At 38.4% G+C, this 24,365-nt stretch overlaps 1 protein-coding gene across 1 annotated transcript; it reads right to left on the bottom strand.

Moving 5' to 3' along the window:
• Positions 1–3,493: 3,493 nt before the first annotated feature.
• LOC121326662 (neurturin-like) lies at positions 3,494–22,800 on the bottom strand. Its single transcript, XM_041270010.1, has 4 exons — positions 22,684–22,800; positions 7,978–8,055; positions 6,766–6,988; positions 3,494–5,374 (listed from the first exon to the last, which is right to left on the bottom strand). The coding sequence occupies exons 3-4, from the start codon at positions 6,983–6,985 to the stop codon at positions 4,947–4,949; spliced, it is 648 nt and encodes a 215-aa protein (XP_041125944.1). The 5' UTR covers positions 6,986–6,988; positions 7,978–8,055; positions 22,684–22,800; the 3' UTR covers positions 3,494–4,946.
• Between the last annotated feature and the right edge of the window lie 1,565 nt (positions 22,801–24,365).

Below are 24,365 nucleotides of genomic sequence, written 5' to 3'. Positions count from 1 at the left end.
GCAACCAGAATGCATGCATCAGATTGCTTATCTGTGAAAAAAAAAAAGAAAAAGCTAATCAAACTTCGATGGTGTTCAGATAAGAGGACAAAACATACCTTAGCGGTTGTTTACAGAGACATGCGGCTCAGAAGATGCATCTCGTACCTTTCAGAGAACAGCTTTTCAAAACAACTTTCTGATTGAGTTAGTGTGAACAGTGAATGCCAGGGGAGCGCAATGCATAGGACAGCTAGAGCAAGGGCAGCCACGCCAGTATATTCAACACCGGGCAGAAGCTTGGACCAACCAGGGTCCGGCTGAAAGCCCATTTTAAATTCCGGCTGTGTCTTTCCAAGTCTGTTCATGACCCCCAGGCTATCAGGACCGTTCTGTCTTAAACACATTAAATTCTAGAGGCGTCAATTTAAGTGTGGGATCAAAGCCCTAAGAAGTCTGGAACCTTATTCACAGACTGACAAGAGGGCGTGCAGACGTGCAGTTTTCAAGGTATTCAAAACCTCTTGAAAAAAGCAGGGTTTTTGAAAGTACAATGGTAGTTTTGAAACAAGAGTCATTATCGGGTGATCTTTGGTTCAGAACATTTTTTGACAGTCCATTGCAATTACAGTGTAGCTATTAAAGATACATTCCTAGCTACAATCAATGCTGTTGCTTTAATTCATTTTAGTGGCTTAGTATTTTGATTTCTGTTTAATAAAGATTGAAGTGTAGATTGCCGACATCAGCGTTTATAAAGAAACAAACCTGCACTATTGTCATCCCCTGTCTATGCATGAAGTTTACATTAGGGTGTACTGCTGTTTGAAATAAGCACACATTATGGGAAGCATGCATTGTTTATTTTAAAACATTATTTTGAAGGAACATGAGGAGAGCGATTTCATAACATTAATTTTCTTCTATCAGGGAAACTTTCATCACTGCATAGCTTCCACGGATTTTCATCTTCCCCTATGAAGCTGCCCTTGGACCGGATGATATCCTATCTTATTTTTAATAATCAATCAGTTGCTGCCACTAATGACTGACTGACTGACTTTATAAGCCATTCAAAGGCTCTTTCCCGCAAAATAAACTACATATCCAGAACAAGGATCATTAAGTTCCCTACAGTAAGCAATTGAATTTTTTTAAATAGCTTCCTTCTCATCACTGTTTTACAATGGAATGATCTGTTAACACAGTGTGTGTGCTTTCCACCCCCTATACCTTGAGATACGCAAATAGAATGACAAAGCACCAAAGCGAGGATTTTAAAGAATGGTTTTATTGGTTGTGTGGACTTTAAGCAGATGAATCACCCAGTAACTTTTTTCACATTTTATAATGCATCGTAGGGATTTTTAACAATGCCATGAGTCATAGCACAGTCTTATTGCAGTATTACAGCAATAGGAATGGATTATAACCAGTCCTAAAGTGAATGGTATGGTAGAAATGAACCTATAGGAATCTGTAAAAATGATTCAGTGGCTGCATTTCTCCCTAATCACCAAAGAGCTTGGTTGATTGAAGACCTTGTCCTTAGTCTGTAACCTGACGTTTAGATTTGAATACCTCTGAAGCTACTGTAAATGAGTCTAAATCAGGTGATAAGATTAAGATCTGACAAAGGACAGAGAGGACATGCTTTCTGAAACATCCTATATCCTTTTCTGATTACAGCCTGATAAACTCAGCTCCTCGCTGTGTGCCCCCAGTCAATGGATTTAAATTCAGCTCCTCGTTTGTGAGCCCCCAGTCGATGGATTTAAATTCAGCTCCTGGTTTTGAGCCCCCAGTGGCCTATCCTTGGTTCTTCTGAGCAGGGGAAACTGTAATTGAAGTGGTTGTGAACTGGGGTCGCCAAATAATATAGTCCTGCCCACACCTTTCCCCTTTTCACTGACCAGTGCCTCACACAGTAAGGTAACAGCGCTGTACATTTGTTACTTCTATATAAAGAATCTGCAACAATGCAATTTCTGTATCTGTTAAAATTTTATTCCTACGCAGCAAATGGCATTGTACAAAAATAGAGCTCAGAAAACTTTGTTTTAAATGTAAATAACAATGCGAATAACAATTATAATAATAACCATTGTAATAATAATAATAATAATAATAATAATAATAATAATAATAATAATAATAATAAAATCCTTTCTTGTTTAACAAAATTCATTTTCCATTGGTTTAAAATACTGAAGTTCAAACCTGTATTGCAGTGGTTTAATTTTGCAACAGAGGTTTAGGATTATTGACATCTTAACGTTTAAGATCACTGAGTTTGAGATAAAAAAAAAAAAAACAACTCATTAGTCAGAACTGTTGCAACCCATTTACTAAGAACTGGGATCACCTGGTATCTGAAGAGACCTTTAGGAAATTTGCTGGGAAAACCCAGAAATAACAGCCTGGGTTATTTAGTGGTCTTTCTTTTTTTTTTTTTTTTTTTCTTTTGTTGTTGTCCATTAGGTTCTCACTAAACAGGTCTTCTGTGCATTTATTGAAAATAAGATACATGGCCACTTTATAATAAATAGAAATCTGGTATTTAAAAGAACAAGTTTGATTAAAAAAATAAATAAATAACTTAAAATGTAATAAATACTTTGCCTATAGAACAATAATGAAAGGAGATGCATAGCATCCAATGGTGCTGTTTGTGCTTAAAAGCAGTGGAGAATGGAATGAAGAGGGCTCTCTCAACACAAAGAAATGTATCTAAATTGCACCCCAGTGCAAACTGTCACAAATCCACCAACTGCATCCACACTTATCTGAAATACATGAAGAGAAATATTTTAGATTTCCTGATAAAAGGAAAGCCCATTTCAGTTAGAGAGAGCCCCCTTCTCCCAGTAAACAGAAATTCATTGCCTTTGTAAAAAAAAAAAAAAAAAAAAAAAACCTTACTAACCACATCCAAACCTCTGTTTCCCATAATATGTTATTTTTTTTTACTTTTAAAAAGTATTACTATTACAATTCCCAGTCTAGATCTAATGAGAGATTAAGCTAGTGGTGAACGCTTATAACCAGAAAGATCCTACATATGGTTGTGGAGGATTGTGGGTCACCATTCATTACAAACAACAAAAACCACAGTACCCAGAATCCAGCTATGATGTTTGCTAAGCTATGTCATTACAGATCAAAATTGAGATTACTTTCATTGTCCAAAAGTTAGTGTGGTGACTATGTTAAACAAAAAAAAAAAACACTGCGATGCAGTGTGGTCCAGTGGTTAAAGTCCAGGGCTTGTAATCAGATGGTCACTGGTTCAAATCCCCTCAGCCTCTGACTGACTCAATGGGTGACCCTGAGCAAGTCAATTAACCTCCTTGTGCTCCATCCTGCAGATGAGATGTTGAATCAATGTCCTACTGTAAGTGACTCTGCATATAATGCACAGTTCAAAGCCTACCTTTGTAAAGCGCTTTGTGATGGTGGTCTGCTATGGAAGGTGTTATATAAAAGATAAATATATTATTATTATTATTATTATTACATCAAACAGAATCTACCACCAGGATTCTACAGTACCAATTAGGTTCTCACACAGCACTAGTGAACCAAGCTGCACCTGACAACCAATTGAGCAGCACAGGTTTGCATTAATAAACCAGGTTTTAGGTATTCTGGGAAGGAGTCAGACCAAGTAACAAAGGTGAAGGACAGTGAGCTAGGATACCAGTTTCAAAACCATTAGTACAATAATATATGGAGACACAGAGCATCCAATGCTATGCACAGGTTGTAAAGCAGATTTACTGTTCCAGAAACTTGACTGAGGAGAGACAGGAAGTGACTGCAAGGGAATTACTATTGAATTTGGCTCTTCCTTTGCTTTAATCACCATCTCTCATTGCCTTCCAGTTGAGCTATCCTGAGTAAATACATACAAAATAAATAGCAAACAAAAAAAAAGGTGTACATTGATGGTTGGCTTTTAAAGAAGATGTTGTTAATGTAAAAGGGACTGCCACTAGTCTTTCCAGCTCTGCTGCCAGCTCAGAGAAAAACCTAGTCCTAGTGGTTATGAGCAAATGCCCAAAGTCTTCTCTTCACCTTCCCTTGTGCACCTCTAACAAAGCTTGCCCTGCAAGTCTACAGTCTCAAATAATCCAAACCCCTGATGCACACTTCAGCGAGACTAGAGCTTTGATAGTAAATAGCCTTTTCTTTCATTCCAAACATCCACTCACTCCATTCTATAAAATGACCTCGCTTTCCTTTCTAAACAATGCATTTTAAATGTATATTTTCTTTTCTGCCAGTGCAGTGTATTTGTTGAAAAGATCAAGTCAGTCTGCTTTAACACACAAACTGTCCATCATGTGTGGCCCACTTCACCTTCCTTTCTATTGGTTCCTTCAGCGTCCAATCAGCTCCTTTGAAACAATACCATCTACAGATCGTCGTCTCCAGAGGGCAGCCATAGCAGAACTTCAAGGAATAAACAAGCAAATTTTCCCAGCACGTGTAACTGAAAGCATTAATGGACCCATGGCAGTGTTTGCAGATAACCCCCCAACATTTCTATATGTCTAGAGCCATTGGCAAGTGCACTGCCTTGCCCTGGCTGTTTTAATGGGTGCCAGGGTGCAGGGATTGTCACTACTGGCTTAGGCAAGATGTTTTCCAGCTTCCCAGAAAGCAGTAGAACTGAGGGGTGGAGGGGTCAAAATGAAGCCCAGGCAATGCATAAAGCCCTCTACCACCAGGTCGGTCTTTCCTCCTGTCCTCAAGGTGTCCCAGCATTACGAAGCATCACCGTTGTTTCTGAATGCATGATCAGTGAGGTAAAAAGCCACCACAGAAGCCGCTAGATGCTTGCTTCCATTCTGAACTACAACCCTGGCACCCCCTGGTCACAACTCCACAATTTTCTTGAACAGAAGCTCTGCCCTGCATATTCTGTATCATCTCCTTAGAAAAGGAGTTGGTGGATGCGTCTGTCAACCCAAGCAGCTGCACTCTGCAGCCGAGAGCTTCTCCACGGCCTTCCATCTGTTCTGGATGTCCATGAATGTGATGGGCTCATATCGGGTTGGCCGGCAGCAAGGATGAGAACTGATGTTTTCCTCGCCCCGGCCCCCGTGGATGATCTTCTTCTGAAGCAGTGTACTGAGCGTCACGTCGTGGTTCGAGCGGGCGAGCTGGCAGGACCCGGCGCAGTACTTGAAGAGCACAAGCTCTTCTGAATCGTAGCCCAGCCCCAGGTCTTGAACCCGGACGTGTAGGGTCCGTATTTTGCAGTCCCCCCTGGATGAAGGCTTGTTTTTTCTCCGTCCCTTCTTGGACCCTTTCTGTTGCCTGGAGACTGGAGCAGAGCGCTCCCATCGGTTTTGATGGTCCTCAGAAAATTCAGGGAGAGAGGGCTCCGCTGTGGAAAGGAAGACAGAAACAACTTAGCACACTGAATGTGAGAAATTCTAATGTTAGCTACAAGCACATTCTTAGTCTTTACACTTTTCTTCTGCAGCATGTCACCAATATAACCGTTTTGTAGCATAAAGCACAGACCCTAGAGGTTCTTCTTTTAGTTTGTCAAAGAACTACAGAATATTTAGAGTAGATGTCAACGTGTTCATTTTGAAGAAAGGGGGTTGACTAGCTTTGCAAAGTTACTGGGATTACAGAGTGGAATACTGCTCAAGGTTACTAATAAAATTGAGGGTAAATACTCAATGCACTGTCACTAAATAAAGAGAATTAACATGATCTGCTCAGAATAATGCAACTGAGGGTGTGAATTTCTTAGGCAAGCTCAAGAGGAACTTAATGTTACTGTGTAGTCAGAGTAGATTCCCTAAAGCCAACCCTGAGTCAGCCACTTATAGAGCTAGCTTGTGTTTCTCTTGCTATTCAATGTTATTGGTTCCTACAAAATCAGACACATTTGCAGTGATAAAAGTCCCAGAATTCAGGGCTGATCCGTTGGTGTGTGGAAGCTGCATACCCTGGAATTACCTGTGGATGTTCATAATGGTGGATCATCATGTAGAACAGTCTGGACTCAAAGAATCAAATCAAGAAACCGTCCGCTTTGCAAACCCCAAATGCAAACTTTTTTTTTTTTTCCTATTGGTTGTATGTACAAGTTGAGGTAAACAGTATTAATAGACCAGCTTTGAAAAGATGGATATTGTGCGCATTGTACACTCTGACATATCCATGACATGAAGGATATATAGGCTGAGTTTGAAATGTCTGTGAGTTTCCAAACACAAAGGAGATTAGATACGGATACATCAATGGTACATATAACAGTTTAGTGTGATGTACCGGAGGAAGGGTAAAGCATGGTAAGGCACAAGCACATAACCATTATAAAGCATGGGAAATTACAGTCAAATCTCATGACTTTTTATATATACTTTTTAAAGTGTGATAAAGGAAAGTCATTGATCAACTGAAAACGCACTATTTTAATAATTAGCTGTAATGTTTCAGCTTCCGTCTTCTTCAGATAGCTGGTAGAAACAGCTTGACAGACGTCAGTTTATTCATCAATTATTTTTAGTGATCGAAGAATATCCTGTTGGATCTTGATTCTCCTTGGATAGAGAGCTGTTTGCTGTTTTTTAATTCTCTGTACTTTATTTTTAAAGTGTAATATAGTCAAACCTCTTTTTTCAAAGACCACCTGCATAGAAGGCCCACAGTGACCTGTAGGAAGCACCCTGGTTAAATCACCAGGGTATATAAAATGGCACCTTGAGACAGGCATTATTGTCAGGGTTCCTAGTTGCCCTGCATTAAGAAGTCACTCACAGAACAGGTTGTCCAAGGATGACTGGAGGGGGAGTGCACTGCTATCCTCCAACTCCTTCAGCTCCAGATGGTCTGGAGAGGGCCAGTCTGCCACCTTGCCCAGCTCCATGCCAGCCTCACCTGGGCTCCCCTCTGTCACAGGGCTCGTCTCGGGGCTCCAGCCCTCCCAGGGAGACCCCCCGACCACAATTATCATCAGAGAGGCCAGGATTAACAGCATCACCTTTAGGGAATACAGGCAAACCACAAGGCAGGGTGAGTGACTTTTTCAGCAGAGGAGATCAAGCTTTGTATTCATAACGCTGCTTCTTATCTTATGTTTAGTGGCACGCTAATGTGTTTTGAACAGTGCCATCCTTTTGCCGAAATCTCATCTGGTTATAAAATTAGGTATAAAGAGGATATTAATACTCTTTAGTTCTGGTGTAATATTCAGCAGTTTTTTTTCCCATCAAAATTTAACATAAGCGAATGATGTACAGTACATTATTAGTTATATATACTACTGTGCTGAAGCTCATTATCTGATTGAAAATAAAGGTTTTACACAGGTTTCAGTGCACGACAATATTGTAGAAGTTTAAACCTCTATAGGATACTCAGACTTTACCTTTGCTGGTATACTAGAATGGCAAAAGTCAGGAATGTACTTTTCTATCCTATCCACGCATGTGCTGGACTGCGACGCACAGTGCAGACTGTCACAGATTTACTTGCTGAGTAAATAAGATGGAAACTCCTGGACTCTCGCCTATTGAAGCTGAGGTGATAAGCCAACACTTCCTCAAATGAAGTGATAAGACCAAAAGTAACACACCAGTCACACTCAATCTAAAATAAAACAGACGAACAGAAGTTTTGGGAGCTTCAAAGTACATAGAAACCAGGACAGAGGGCCAAGCATAACATAATGATGTAATAATTAGAAACTTGACCTTTCCCTTACTCTCCCTGTTCAAATGAGTGATTAGAAACCTGGCTGGGTAAGTCTCACAAACAGGGTTGATTTATCTGTAAAGGGTGCAGGTATTTCAACACAGGGCCCAGTTCAATAAAATGCACAGCTGGGACAAAGAAGTAAAGTATAGCCTCATGCAAAGTGAACACATTATCGATAATGTTTCTTCTAAAGAAGCTAATTCAGCTGTGGACACGGTGATGAGGTGGAAAGGCCAGTACACAGTAATATGTTTTAATTGTGCAGGGCCTTACCTTCCAGCTCCTCGGTTGGTTTCGTGTCAGTGGAGCCACAGCTTGCCTCCTCCTCTGCTCTCCGTCTACTCTTCCTGTCTGCAGTGTAAACAAGTGGTCCGAGTTAGAGGTGCCCCTTCCCAAGCGGGATGCCTTTCTCTTTAGGATACTCTAATAATCGGTCATCTATTTAAATGCAACATTATCTACTGCTTTCTAAATGCGATTGTGAAGCACTGTTTACCGATGTGATAACACTATTCCTGGATGTTACTTTTTTGATTGCACATCATTTGTATTTCTTTGAGATTTCATCGCACTGAATCATTTACTCTGTTTATGTGGTGCTTGCTTAGTTTACTGCAATTAGTGTGTAAACATTTACTAATTATTAATCAATGCATAAATAATCTGTCCTCAGTACTTCTACCAGCTCACCCGAGCCTATTATAATTCAGATCTCAAGAGACAAACTTGACTTAACTTTTTTTTTTTAATGCTTACTTCTCTGAAGCATTTACCATAAGTCTTAAAAGCTTACACAATGTCAACAGTTTCTTTTAAAAGCATGTATTAGTGTAATTAGTTTAAGTACAGAAGTAGTGATACAGTAGAACATACTGAAATGTTACCTTCATACACAACCACGCTGCAGTATTGAGAACACAATCCTAAACCCACTGTTCCAGGAATCGTCAATACTTTCTAAACTCTCTAAGATTTTAAACTGGAGATTTCATCTACATGGCAAATATGTATCAAGCACAGCTTTGACAATACTCTACGCACAGAGATGCAAGGCAGCTTGTGTTGGCAAGCTTACAGAAAATGCTACAGAACTTTGACTTTAGTGACAACACCTTGTAAAGGAATCCTCTCAATGGAAATTCTTAAAGAGCCTTTTCTATTGAAAGTTTTACAAGAACTGTCAACACCATAGAAATTCCACAGCTCCTACAAAACTTCAGACAGAAAGTTGATAACGTTCCTATTAATACAAATGCAGCCCCATTCTAGCTTTGTTTATTTCATAAATGATTTAAACAGTGAGACCAGACTGTGATTCCTCAGTTCTAGTGCACTTCAGATTCAAGCCACTTACAGTAATTACCCAGGGTCACACACGGGATCCAACACTTAGAAAAATATACCTCTGGAACTGTGCAAGGAAATTTTACAGATGTTTTTCCTACAGTTACTCATCTATTTTTACAAAGCTTTCCCAAACCTATATGTGGTTTACTATGCTTTTATTATGCCTCACTGAACTTGCCACTTGCTTGTGTATTTATAATGGTATAGCTTTAAGAAATACATTTACTAAGCTTTTGAAAGGTTTGCATCTTTTTTTATTTTTGTCTATTAATATTATTTCCTTCAAAATTCTACTGACTATTATTTTTGCATTCTAACCTATGCCTCACATCTAACATCGGCATTAACAGTAAAATAACGTTGCTGTTGTAAACTGTGCATTCTACAGTTTTATGCTTTTATTGACCACAAGAGGGAGCCCTTTAGTAAAAAAGTATTAGGCGTAGCTCCGTTGCCAAACTAAATCTCACAGTACAGCGCTCGGGCAGACTGTTAGAAAACAGCTTGTTAGAATCAATATTTCCTTCTTGACTTTATCAGCATCCTCTTGTGTTATTTGTTGACAGCATGCAGTACTTTTTACAATGAACACTTTCTGAAACCGCAGAACACCAGATAAGACAAGCTTGACTAAGCAGTTTCATTTACTGTAGGCCTATGAAACACTCTCATTTTGTCACATTAACAGTGTTTTTTTTAATCCCCCTCAAAAACATTAGTAAATTACAGACCAGTTTGAGAATATATTGCAATTAAACAGTCATCTGTTGAAGCCTCAAGAATGACTAATATTCAGAATTCTTATGACCCATGACACAGAGCATTATCTTTTTAAAAATTATTTTAACATGTTAGATCATTTCAGTGTTATAAGTACATTGTTTTAAAGAGTATATCCAAAAAAATGTATACTAAAGCACATTAAAAAGAAAATAAGTATATAAAAAATTAAACTGTCAAGTACAACTAAAGTAGAACAAGATCTGTAATTGTAATCTTAATTTTCAATAAGTTTTTTGAGCAAACGCAGTGTCCGTAATTCTTTTTTTTATCAAAGACAGCTATTATTCATACGTGAATATTGCATTTAAGCATTCGTGTTAATTGTTCCATTCAGTTGTTGCAAAGCAGGTACAAGTCTTCACTCTGGAGTGCAAACTCTGAACCTGGCAGAGAGAAGGATATACAGTGTGCTGGGATAGCCACTAGCACAGGAGAGCGAACGTGACTAACACGCCTATTAGCTCTGCCTGTCCTTTGAAGGAAAGCAGCCATCTAAGCTAACGTTCTCAGAAGGTCACAGAGGTGAGTGGTGCATGAGGTCAGGTGGAACCACTGGCTGGGACTGCACTGATAGAGCGCTCCCCTCCTCACAGACACACTGGCTGGGACTGCGCTGATAGAGCCCTCCCCTCCTCACAAACACACTGGCTGGGACTGTGCTGACAAGAGCGCTCCCCTCCTCACAAACACACTGGCTGGGACTGCCCTGACAGAGCGCTCCCCTCCTCACAAACACAGAACTACAGACATCTAACAGCCCTTTTCTCTCCTGAAAGCTTTCTCTGTAATCCCTTCCCATCTCCTGGGTTTAGTTAACAGCCTATTAAAGAAAAGCCCCTGGGTGAACAGAAAGGGTCATGCATTGAAAACTGAACGGGGGTGGGGAGGATGGGGAGCATGGTGGGACCGGAGCTGTGGTTTTTTCAAAAGCATTCCTGGGCAGACGCTATCCCTGCCTAACCTGCAGCCTGGCACTGGTCTGCATGGCGAGGTGACTTAACACACTCTTACTACACAGCTTCCATGCTTTTCTAACCAGTTCTTCTTTAATCTCAGTTTGTGTGGTTTGTTTGCATGCTGACACATGGTAAACTTTTATTTTTAAATTAAGACTGTTAGTGTAAACACTCAGTTCTCTGGCACCTATTTAAAAATATAAAGTTTCAATCCTGTATTAAAAATGTATAAAATACAACTATGTGCGTACTTCCAGTGTGAGGTGTATTCTTATTCTTATTGGTATTATTATTAGTAATCATGTCTGTGAGGGGTTGGTTACTATAGGAAACCATTACATCGTTAAATCATTAAGTTCTAAATCTACCTTACAAAACAATGCAAAAAAACCCCCCAAAAAACATAAAGGACTAAAAATAAATGGGTACATCTACACTGAGATAACACAAGCGTTGGTTCCTTGTCTGTACTTGATCTCTTTATTGTTATCGTTTAGCTCTTCCATGCTTTTGATATCACTTTCACTGCTGCTACTTCTAACTATAGCCTTCCCTGCCAGATAAAGCCTACCCCAGAGTTTACAGGTAAAAGGGGAATGCACACAGCACAAAGGCAGCTGGGACTTTATCATGGGAATGAAACGTATCCAGAACCTCCAGCATGCCCCCTTGCTGTTTATATGTTATATATCCAGAACCTCCAGCATGCCACCTTGCTGTTTATATGTTATATATCCAGAACCTCCAGCATGCACCCTTGCTGTTTATATGTTATATATGCAGAACCTCCAGCATGCCCCCTTGCTGTTTCTTCAGCTAAGGCGCAATGGTCCCAGCAAACCTGCTGTAACTAATTCATACAGTACAACAGATGCAGAAGGCTTTGGCAGTTTGTCATATTTTAGTGCTGTCGATTGGTTCTGGACATGCAGGAAACTAACTCCCCAGTAATGTTGTTGAAGCTGACACCCTGGGATCCTTCAAGAAGCTGCTTGATGAGATTCTGGGATCAATAAGCTACTAACAACCAAACAAGCTAGATAAGCTGAATGGCCTCCTCTCGTTTGTAAACTTTGTTATGTTCTTATGTTCTAACAACATGTTGCAGTCATCCTCGGCAGGTATTGAGACAGTCCTTAAATGCCACTGGAATGAATCCCTAGACAGTACAGCACCTAGTCCAGGGGGGTGTAAACTTCTCTGAAACAAGTCTGTGCCACACAGCACTCTAATAACTAGCTGTAATATTACTACTCTGGGGTTTGAAACGATCAAGCCACTAGCTTGCCAGATTAATTAACCCTTCGGTTCTCCATCTTCTTACAAACAGGCACAGTTCCTGAGCAAAGCAATTGATACATTTAACGTTTGAGCTGTCTGTTTGTACTGGATTGTTAGCATGTGGATTGAGTAACAACCTTCAAACTGTAAATTGCAGTTTCCTATACAATTTAGACCGGCTTCACATCCGGTCTAGATAAACTGTATAGACTATACTTCCTTACTATCTACTGCCTCATGTTAATCAAGTTTTTGAAAAAATGTGACTAGTTTGAATTGGTGCCTCAAGATGCAGGAGTTGCACACTGCAGGCCTCACAGATTGATGATTCCAGATGCAAAGCGGTAAGCACAGAAAGTTCTTACCATCTTCTCTAGAAATGCCTCTGCTTGTTTTTATTTTTATACTTAAATACCCATACCATGCTGCCGCCAACAGGATGTTCTTGTAAATGAGCTATTATTGTACATCTCCCCTTAGCACTTCCCTCTAGTTAAACATTAATAAATAATTACATAGATTTCCAGTCATTGTTTTTGGCAGGCAGCTGCAGCCCAAGCAATGAAAAAATGAAAACAATACAAAATACAAAACAACATGTGTGAAAAGAATACATAAACAGCTATTTACAATTCTAACAAGCAATGAACTCATGAGTTGAAAATGCCCCTCATGAGCAGATTCAGTTATTAAGGAAAACAGTTAACAAGTAAAAGTGTGGGGATTAGAGCTGTTATTTTTAGGACAGCGACCGAGACACCTCACAAAGAGCAACATCAAAACAGTATTCATAGATAGATAGATAGATAGACAGATAGACAGATAGATAGACAGATAGATAGATAGAGAGACAGATAGACAGACAGATAGATAGATAGATAGATATGGAAATCAATCTTTGGTTCATTTTCTGATGTTTAATAGGGGTGTTTAGTATGGTTGTGCCCCTTTTGTGCAAGCTTCATTATACAACCAGGGAATTTTCTCAACCTTTTCTTAATGAACTATGACTCCTGGGTGTATTTTGATTGGATTGTACAAATTCTTCAAGTCAAATATAATTCTTGTCTGGCTCTTTGCCTAAAGAGGACCTCCATTTCAGTTAGACCAGGATATTAAGAAGCTATGCCTGGGTATTCTTTAACAGAAAGGCTACCTCTACCTGGGGACCTGGAAAGGGAAGTGAAAACTAATGGGTTGTGCCTTGTCAAACCATATCACCACTTGCAACAGAGGAGTTTGGAAAGAATGTAATCCCCTCTTCTCGATGCCTCTCCAACTATGAATTCCGATTAGTAACCCTTTAGAAAATACTAATGAAAAAGCACAGCAATGATAAGTACAAGCATAGCGCTGTCATGGTAAATGGTACTAAAAAGAGATTCCAATCTAATACACCCCTAAACATTCTTAAGTTAAAAGGTGACTCTCCTACACACAATCAGTCATTATAGACAATTTTGGCTTTAATGCATGGCGGAACACATTTAAACACTTAGAAGTTTCACCAAAGAACCAGAAAGCTCCACTGCAGGATGCTACCACAAAACAGATGACCGTGGAACATGAAATGGATGGACAGCAAAACAGCTAAAAGGAAAATAGATCTAAAAATTAAAAATGTTAAATGTTTACACAAACGACAAAGCAGTTTCTAACCAGTTTCTGATTGCAATAAAACTGATTATCAGGCATTACCTTTGTTGCTAGCTTGGTAATTGAAGTTTCCTGGCTGTGATTTTTTTCGGCTCCATAGTGGCAACATGCTCTTCAATTCTCAGTACAAGAACAACAGGATTTTGAATGCCCGCGAAGATGAACCATTGGTTTTGTATTTCTTCCGGACAACGTTGGCAGAACAGTTAGGCTGGCATCCAAGGTCAAGACTGGCCAGCTTTCAATCCTGGCACTGGACAGCAAACAAACCATGAACTAAGACACATTCAGAGCACAGCCATGGCATTCTGCGCTGCACCTGCACAATCCTGGCATTCAGAGTTTATAATATTGGCACCAGGTCCAATTCAGTTTGTTCCAGAATGTTTTTACAAATCAGTTAGATTATTGGCAATAAAACATTGTGCTAGTTTGCACTAAAACGCCATTCTGGTTGCAGTCTCCTTTGCGTGGCTTCTTCACTTTATTTATTTATTGGTTTTTCTTTTTGCTTCATAAATTAAGCAGAGTGTTTGCATTCCCTAGCATGCAACTTCCTCAGGAGCAAATCTTCTGTTGTACATTCAGCCCAGCTGTTTTTCTTCCTCCATTACCAGCCCTACCACTATCCAGGACGCATTGTATATACAGCACATTCGTATGTGTATCGATCTTTCTCTCTTACACAGTTTACCTTTATATTCACAAGAGAGCTCTCAACTCGATTGTGTGGTGTAAAACATTTATCAAATACAGACTACAGTAATGTTTGAGATTGCGATCAATAAGCAAACAAACTCAAAGAAAACTATAAAGCACATTTTAAGATAAGATTCATTCTCTTTTTATGAATACTGCAAGACATCTACAGTATATGTAAATGTTTAACTTATGAGTGTAAGACTATCGCCATCATGAACTGGTATGCCCATTTAGGTATTTTCACACAACATCTCCTGTAGCCCAACAAATACTAGTACTTTTCATGTTTTTATGAAATTCCCTAAATTGGCTTGAAAAAAAATCAACAGCCAACACTTTAGTGGGGGCCAAATATCCCTAAACAGGAAACGATTTTTTTTTTTTTTTTAGTTCAAATAATACTAGATAACGGATGCCAAAATGCGTAATATAGAACTTGAGTCATTTCCTGGGTTATTTTAATGCAATAACTCAGAACTCCCATGCATACCATACTGGCATGTCATATACACCTGAAAGTACATGTTCACCTGGAAATCATTCTCAATGTCACATGACCTGATAGATCTCAATTTGTGGTATTTGGGTCACAGGCTGAGGCTTTTCCCAGCTGAAAAGTTGACTTGATTGAGCCTTTGGGTTTCTATGGCAAAATGGGTCACTGAAGAAGCTGTCACTTGAGTGCTGTGTAAAGAGTAAATCTAGTCATAGATTATATAAAACCTTAAAAATGTTCAGTGGTTCCCTCTCAGGCGGTTTATTTATCAACATTACTTTTTAAAAGCTAATTTGATTGCCTACAGCATCCAATCAAGTAAAAGGTCAACCATGGTTTGCATATTTTGTATATCACACCTCTTTGTGGTTTTACCACTCAATGCATGCTGACGTATAGAGAGCTTCAACTATTCGTTCATCAGTTCCTCATCTATCTGCGCAGATAGGTTCATTGCTACAGTGCCTGTCAGTCCCTTAGACTTCACAGAAATAAAACCCATCCCGGTGCTGAACTTACTCAGAACAAATCTCAGGTTCATATTTATGCTGCACACTGCCTCCCATGTGGACTGATGATGGACTTCCCTCACCTTTCATTGGCACTGCCGATAGTCAGAGAACTTCATTCAACAGAGTAACTGTCTGTCCTTCAGCTTCGAACATGCCTTCTAAATTTAAACACTAAATTCAGTTCCTCTGAAATTCATACTGCAGTTTTTTTTCCTCTTAATAAGAAGGGGCTTTGTGACATCAAAACAAATGGAGCAAATGTACTTCAGTTCCTATTCCTTAAATGGAAAAAAAGAGAACAAGCCGGGTAGGTATCGAGTTTCAGTCTGTACTGTATGCAGAGTCTCTGTATCCCAGAGAACATGGCAACACCAGTAGAGTATAAATACCAACCCTTCATCATCCATCCATGCAGCTTGGCTATTTGTTAAGCCATTTACCTCTGGATTTGTTTAATTCCGACTGCATTAATATCCTGCCCGTTTCCAATACTGCACCTTGTCTTAATTAATTTACCAACCCATCACTCTTTCCACTTACCCGTCTCCCAGTATCTGCTTAAGCAACTGTTTATAAACTGTGGTAAAACCTGTATTCTACCATGTGTAAATCATTAATAAACATTCCACAGATTTATGCTGGATTTACTCTGAATAAAATGCACATGTATCTGATTCTTTTTCCATCTTACCCATCTTTGTACTGTACGTGTAGGAACAGTGAACAAAAACCCGAAATGCATATTCACTCTTGTTAGGATTCCAAATCCCATTATCTGGATTGCTCTACGTTTTCTTCTTTGGGATATTTGGATGCCTGATTCTATGTATACTTTTGACTCAAACAACCTGGTAGACTGATACGATACTTTCATGATGGTGGGGGAAAAGTCACACAATGTCACACTATTATAACAAAACAATACCCTGACACTGACACTATACTGAGCATCAAAATAAACATATCACTTAGATTTGAGCATCAAAAGAAATGTATCACTTATATTTGGATAAAATTGTGTAAATGTGATTGAAAAATGACAAACTCTGTTTTGGAGCAGGTGCAGTGACTTTTTATTGGGCCGATTAACAATTGACATTTTACCATCTAAAGTTATGGGGGGATGGGGGATACTGTGAAAGTCATAGGCTAGTAGCATGTGTGGCCACTGTTGGAAGCAATACAAGCAGTACATCTGCGAAGTTTAAGATATTGTCTTGTGGAATCCTGGCCCATTCCTCCTGTGGTGCCTGGATAAGCATCTGCCTGTTCTGTGGTCTCCGAGCCCTAGAAGCCACACATCTCCCAGTTCGTGGCCTGTCATTGACAGAGTGTGTTGGTTTTAGCATCTTGTCAGGTTTAAACTTGATGGCTGTGAGCACCCAAGACGACGAGTCACAGTACGCTGCCCTAGTCCAGCCTCCAACATGCCGATTGCACGAATGCGCTGCTCTCTTGACAGACGTGGCATATTGGTGTTTTTCTGTGATTTTCTTTATAGCTTTTATTCAAGCTTGCAATTCAACAGCTGAAATCACTCCATATCCAGTGTCCAATCAACTGTGTCACTAGTCAGGTGATTAAGTGCATCTGCTTCAGTCATAGGCACTCCAGGATGAATGATTGAGTGATTAAAAAAAATAAAAAATTCATCATTGTCCATCATTTATATACCTTTTTTTGGTTGGTTTTTAAATAAATGTGTTATAATAGTGATAAGTTTCTATTCATGCACAGTATATTTATAGCACAATCATTTTTGAATGAGTGTATAAATATGGTAAAATACCAGACATTTTTCCAGTGCCTGCAGCATACTGTAACTGCTACAACAGTTACAAGTGGGGAAAAAAAAAAAACATGACAAGGATTTGCGCTCTAAGTGAAAGGTTGCTTGCATACTTAGTACCTTCACATGCCCTCTTTTACTTCAGAAAAAGCTGACCCTGTCTGGCACGCCCCTCAGAATCTTCTAGCATGCCTGGGTTGTAAATCTCAGTCACAAGGCATCTATTTTATCTCCTTGTTTGTTTGAATGCATTAATGCACACAGAATGCAGTTGGTTATTTATGTGCATCAGTCATGTTCACCTCTGACAGCCCCACAGTGAATCAATGAGACACAGTCCCATGGGGTTTCTCACTTCTAGCCAATATCCTGCAGCTAGAATAGGCACACTTTCCTTTTCCTTTATCAGCTCCTTCAGTCATACCCTTTTCAAGTTTACCATGGTATATGTGCAAAGTCATTTTGCAGTGCTTACAGTATTGTGTATTTACCATGACTGACAATGGTTAATTATAATTTGTAGTGTTCTTCTCTGTGATTTATATGATTGATGTAATATTTTAAAAGCTATTAATATAAACCTGGTAAATGAATGAAAATATATTAAGCTTTTGCTCCAGTGCAAAGTATATATTTTTATGAACACTTGTTCTTTTTATTTTACCATTCAACAATTTAAAGTTAAGCGATGTCGACAGTAAGTTGAAATGATATTTTACTGAGTAAAGACCCTTCACTTATTCATTTGTAAAACAATTAAAAAAAAATGTGCACATGTAGGAGCCTTTACATGAAGTTATTTTAGTTAATAAATTTGTTTCATTCTATTAATAAAACTGTGGAGCAATTTAATACATCTCACTGGAGGTCAGTAATAGTTAAAGGACAGTAACATGTTTCAATGCATCAAGGGCATCCTCGCAAATGGAATGCAGCAAACTGAAGCTTGTCATTTTGTCTGTACTAAATGAACAACTTACTGTACATTAGAAACAAATATTATTATTGAAGTAATGTGCATCATTTGACAAAGTTCATAAATACTTTATTATTGGTTTGAAGAGTTGCCTCTGTTAGTGATATTAATATTACATCTATTTTAATGACAGATGCAATACTGCACTGGGCAATTCTATGAAACTGGATAAACCTTAAATACCACACTACTGGCAAACCCAAGACTTTCTAATGATCAATCTTCTGTGTGTCAGGATTAACCCATCACCTCAGCAATCTGGGCTTGCCATTGGTCTGCTATTGGTTTAACAAATTTACCATGTTCATGGAATGGTCCTGTGAACAACACTGAAGACAGATTGGTGGCAAAGCAGTTCCAGTCTGGGTTTGGTAAAATCCATCTCAGATTTTATAAGTTCACAAAAGCTCACAATGGACGTCAGCCACCTCACAAGACCACTACACAATACAGGACAGTTTTGTATAGCTGGCTGAATAGCAAAGAAAGGCTTTCAGGCAATCTTACATATTACCTGCCTCACACTGACTGGCTGTACAGTAGCTTTATCACAACCACCAAAGGGAGTGTTTATTGTGCAAACCTGTTTAGCTGATTCCCTAACACATAATTACCAGAACACTTTTCATTCTGCAATCCTTCTAAATACCAAACAAGGAAAATATATTTTACTGAGCTTCTGAATATCTGTCATTAGAAGGGTTAGCAAAAAATAGACTATTCTTTTTAAAAGGCACCTGGGCTTAATTCGAACTTAAAATACCTGTGCGGTATTTCAAAAGTGAGCTCATTTATGTGTTGTTACCCAGGGACTGTGGGTTTAGTCTGCAGCTGTGAATAAATGCACAGTTCTACTGCATTCTATTTGGTTGCACAATCATGCAGATACCTGGCAAAATAATTAACTAACATTGCACCAAATTAATGTCTAAATCTGCTAATCAAGAAGCATATAGAAATATCATTACCATCAATATAAAACCTCACCTTGACTTTACCAATATTATTACATCAAAAGATGTGTACAGATGTAGTACCACATGCTTACAACAGCTTCCATAATTAGAAAAGGCCAAAAACTGATACAAGAACTTATGGTCACATCCACATGCCCTTTGGCTACTTTATCTAAGCAATTTCCAGTTGGACTCTTGAGACCTGATCCACACTGACAGATGGCATTCAAAAGGAAAAGCATCATTAACAAACGTTTCTGTTGTGCAAAACAAGTTCAATACAACTCAAATAAAAATGTAATAAAAGCAGTATGAATTGCAGTAATGGCCAATAATATTATACCACCTTACATTGTCCAGTAAATCGTGACATTATTGTTTCAACAAAATACAGTATTCACAGGTTTTACTATTTAAAAAAAACGACCGAATTGTTACAGAGAACCCAAGCAGAGAGATAATGCTTCAGGAGAATTGGCATTGATTACTGGCTTCCTTCCAAGACAGTGCCAAGGAGTGATCAAGGCCACCAACCAAATCTGCAAGATACAGTATATGCTGTAGTTGTTGAAAAAGCGCTATAGAACGTTTTTTTTTTTTTTTTTTTTTTTTTTTGTTTTATTATTATTATTATTATTATTATTATTGACAAGTAGCTGGTTAAGGTAACAGTTGTAATAGTCTGACGAGCTGTAATGTGAGTTGAGTTTGTGTGAGTTGTCCAGTCAGCCCACCATCCTGGAACAGAAGTGTTGTGCCCCAACAGCTCATTGATCAGAACAGCTTGTTTCTCCCTCTGTCATCTGTGACCGAACACGTTCAAAATAAGTACCAGAGCTTGCAGGTCATTGAGCACCAACTAGTCTTAAACGCGGAGTTCCCTATGGAAAACAAAGTGCTTAAAACATAATTGCACAGCTTTAGAGAAAGAATTATGCTGAGTTTATTATAACCATATAGTGCTTTCTCTGGAAACATTTTGCCTGGCGATATCTGTACCAGGTGTAGGTCGTTTTGTTACAGTACATAAAACCGAATTTAGCTCACCCAGAGAGAAACCAGCAGAGCTCGCAAGGGAAGGAGCTCTTGTTCCTTCTTTGAACTGGTGCCCAGTTTACAAATCTGCCACGTCTGACCTAGGACTCCAGAGTAATCCTGGCTTCTTCTGCTCATGCAATACATCGTTCCAATATTTTCACATTTCACGCTAAAGCCACACATAAACTCAAACAGCATCTCGTTCTGGCCCAGGTTCATGAAGTAAGAAAATTAATAAATTGGTGAACTTATTTAAAAGATGCTAGCCTAGCAGGCGCTTGTTGTCGCCCTCTTCTGAGCTAGAATGGTTACGCAGAATATTTGTGCACGCTGAGGTACTGTACCTGTCTGTTTGCAACATTATATCCATTCCGGGACTTCAACACCGGTTCATTCTACACGCATGCAAAGGGAAGCAGGGTTACCTTTTAATGCTACTGTATCTGACTTATTTAACTGACTTGCACCCCTTATTTTACTCCCCGAAAGTAATCCGCAGTTACCGTAGGTTCGAAGCGTCCTGATCCGCTCCAAAGGCGCTCCAAAACGGTTTCCCCGTGATCTCGGTCCTAGTTGTTTTTTTTGTTTGTTTGGTTTTTTTTTTTTTGGTTTTTTTTTGTTTTGTTTGTTTGTTTGTTTGTTATTCTGTATTTTGCCCCGGTGGTTGGTCGTACGGTCTGTAGCAGCACAAAAAGTCTTCAAACTTGGTCGCAAGGATGTCCTTAGTTTCAAGGCAAGTTGAAGGCGCCTCCCTCTACAACAAACATGTCTTGAGTCTCCTTTCCCTTTCTAAAAGAAGAGCACTTTCTCTTGTACTTATAAAGTTCGTCCTGTTTTGAAACAAATAACAAAACCCCAAAGTCAGAATGCTGGAGGAGAGATATTCGTGATATCCTGGGGAGACTGGAGTCTGTCCCAGTGGATGAGACAGTATTGTTCGCGTTACATGAATGTGTGGAAAACGAAATGACAGGTCAAATACGACAACCAAAAGAGCTAGCTTCAAATGCTAAATAATAAACAATCATACCCTCCTCCTCCTCCCCCTCCTCCTCCTCCTCCTTGTCACAATAATAATCCTGGTTTAATTAATGTATTCACCGTCTCTAACGTGGATGGTGCTTAAAGAAAATTAGTCGATCAATCGCTTGGAGTTCTTTTATTACGATACATATTATAGTACATGATAGCAGGAATGATTTAAAAATATAAGTTTTACAGTTTATATACAGTATATAATATGTGAATCATACAGTTCACTTATAATCGATGCATACTACATCATGTTACCCAGGGAGGTTCAAAATACTATAGTCTGCCTTTGAACCCTTGTGAAACACGGCAAAATCTTCGTCAATTGAAATACCCGTGTAATCCGTTCTGCCTGTCCATCTATCTACACGCAGGTTGTTTTTTTTTTTGTTTGTTTGTTTTGCTTTGGTATTTTTTTATTTATTATTTATTTTTAAATAATGAAGTGTTTTTAATTTGTTATTGGAAACATGTGGTTCATTTGTTTCTTTTGAATGCCGGGCAACTACTGAGAGAGGTGAAGTAACAAAACATGTAGATCCCTCCTGTTCTTTTTAAAGCAATTAAACAAATATGTTTTGAGCAACAGGGAAATGATTTTAAATAGGCAAGGTCCGGCAGCATGTACCCTCGTAGTACGCGTCTTTAAAAGTACGTTTTAAAGACAAAGGAATTAATAGTTACAAAACTTGAAATAAAAGGCTAATAATAATAATAATAATAATAATAATAATAATAATAATAATAATAATAATAAAAAAAACAGCTTGGCTGTGTCATTAGTCTAACCCCACAGAGTTCTCATCATAATGAAAGTACCTTAAAGGAATTTTTCAAGCTGTAAGGCACAAGTGTGTCAAATTGTTAGCAGACATAAGGAGCTTAACGCATCCGCACGTAAACTATGCGTTAATTTGTTCAGATCTAGACACCAAACTGAAATCTACAAAGTATTGAGAATGTATTTCCATTCAAAAGCAGCTTGGCATACAATTTACTGACCTGCATGGAATTAAATAACCCTATTATTTAATACCCGCGGGCTATATGAATTGGTTTAAATCAATCGTCAAAGTTCCCTAAAACTAGTGTTTTTTTTTTGTGTTCTCGGCACAGTCCCTGTTTAGCATTTCTAAATGGATGCCAGTTCAAATATTTTTCTTTTTGATCTTAAAAATAAATAAATAAATAAATCCAAACACACACTGCTTTAGAATTCAGAGCTGACTTCTTTCCTACAGTGTTACACTCTTAAGAATACTGCATATGTTCATAAAAATCTCAGATATGTGCGTTACAACTGGATTAATGTTTGTGTGTTTATGTATTGTAAGCGTCTTGTCCTATATGTAAAGCACGTGCATATTATAACAGGTGATTCATTAAAAAAGCACAGCTAAATAAAAACAGTTGTAAACTGTATCAATTAACAGATAGTACACAAAAGTTGCTTACCTGGAACGATCTTTTTTTATACAGAGTATGTGTATAAAATAGGTATTGTTTGTTGAAAAGAATCCCAGGCAGAGTTTATTTTAAGTTTTTCACCTCACGCGTGTGGTTCAGTTTCGGTAAAACGGTATTCATTTTAAAAACAATTTTATAACAAATACTGAAAAACATTAATCCTACTCGTAGATGTTACTTTGAATCACGAGTGATGCTGTGGAGTTATAATAATAATAATAATAATAATAATAATAATAATAATAATAATAATAATAATAATTTTCCCATCTATGGCCTCCAGCAAATAGGCTCTTCTGTTATATTTTAGTTGCAGAATATTTGATGTGCGGCGCAGTGGCCAATATATCTCCGTTCATATATCCCAGAGCTCTCAGTAATGTAATTTGGAATGGAAGCTGCCTTCTGGCCCTTTACAACTCTGGATTCTGATGTGTCCATTCCGGCTCCTTGGGATGATATGAGCGTCTCTCATTTTCGAAACCTTCGGTCTGGTGTCCAATGCCAGCCTCTCTGTCACATGATCCAGACTCAACGATCCAACACAAAGCTGAGGCGCTCTGGTCGAGGTACAATAGCTGCATCGAAGTCTTGTATTTATTTGGTAAATCTTCAAGAAGACTTTTGGTCGTTTAATATTTATATATATATATATATATATATATATATATATATATATATATATATATATATATATATATCTAAATATAATATACGATTGGCTTTTCTTTGTGTTGTCTTTCGTTTGAGTTTGCAACTCCGACGACTGTGCTTATTTCTCTTTTTGTTTTGTTTTGTTTTGTTTTTTCCCACGGATCGGATTTTTAATATTTTCACAGTCTATCACCGTGTATGGAAGCACTAGCAGCACTCTCTAAATAAACACCTTGTAATCGTATCCTGTGGGTTGAGGCTAGTCCTGTAAACAAATATGCCGGCATACACATGGCAAACGTGCACCGGGAGAAACCAGATCGCACGCTGCTCCTAATAATTATGCTAACACCAGTACCGGTGTTGTGTCTGCGTGTGTGTGTGTATGTGTGAATATCGATGTGCTTTCACCAGTCCGCATATTATTATTATTATTATTATTATTATTACTACTACGACTATACTGGTATAGTACCAACATGACTTTGATACAGTTACTTCTGCGGTAGGTTAGTTTTCTATTTTGTCAGGATTTTAAACAGAAGTTCAATAACCGTTTTCACCCCATGGATTAAAATTTGGAGTGGGTATAGGGGTTGTAAAAGTACTGACATAGGACAACCATATTGAGCCAGTATTCACTGGTTTGTTGTTCATGTTTGTAGTCTGTCTCACGTATTCTGAAAAAAAAAAAAAGTTTGCTTCAAACATTACTCACCATGCACACGCTTTTGACTAATTGAAAGGGAATTTTGAACAATGCAATTACTCAATCACAACTTAGCTTTAAGTGAATCATGCTTTATGAATATATTGTCTGATTGGATTGAAGTGTTTTGATGTTAAAAGAAATATATTTCACAAGGCATTCAGGATAATCATTGAGGCCTTTCATGGATCAACCATTCAAAATAAACAAACTGGTATTTAGCACTGCCTTCACTGATGTTATCATGTGGAACAGACATATACCCCAGCTGTAATAGTTTATTCTCTTTAGCAACTGGTTAATTCAA

The sequence above is a fragment of the Polyodon spathula genome, chromosome 14 (genome assembly GCF_017654505.1).
Source record: "Polyodon spathula isolate WHYD16114869_AA chromosome 14, ASM1765450v1, whole genome shotgun sequence".
Lineage (NCBI taxonomy): Eukaryota > Metazoa > Chordata > Actinopteri > Acipenseriformes > Polyodontidae > Polyodon > Polyodon spathula.
Note: the sequence above shows the minus strand (reverse complement) of the source record. Positions and strands in the feature narration are given on the sequence as shown.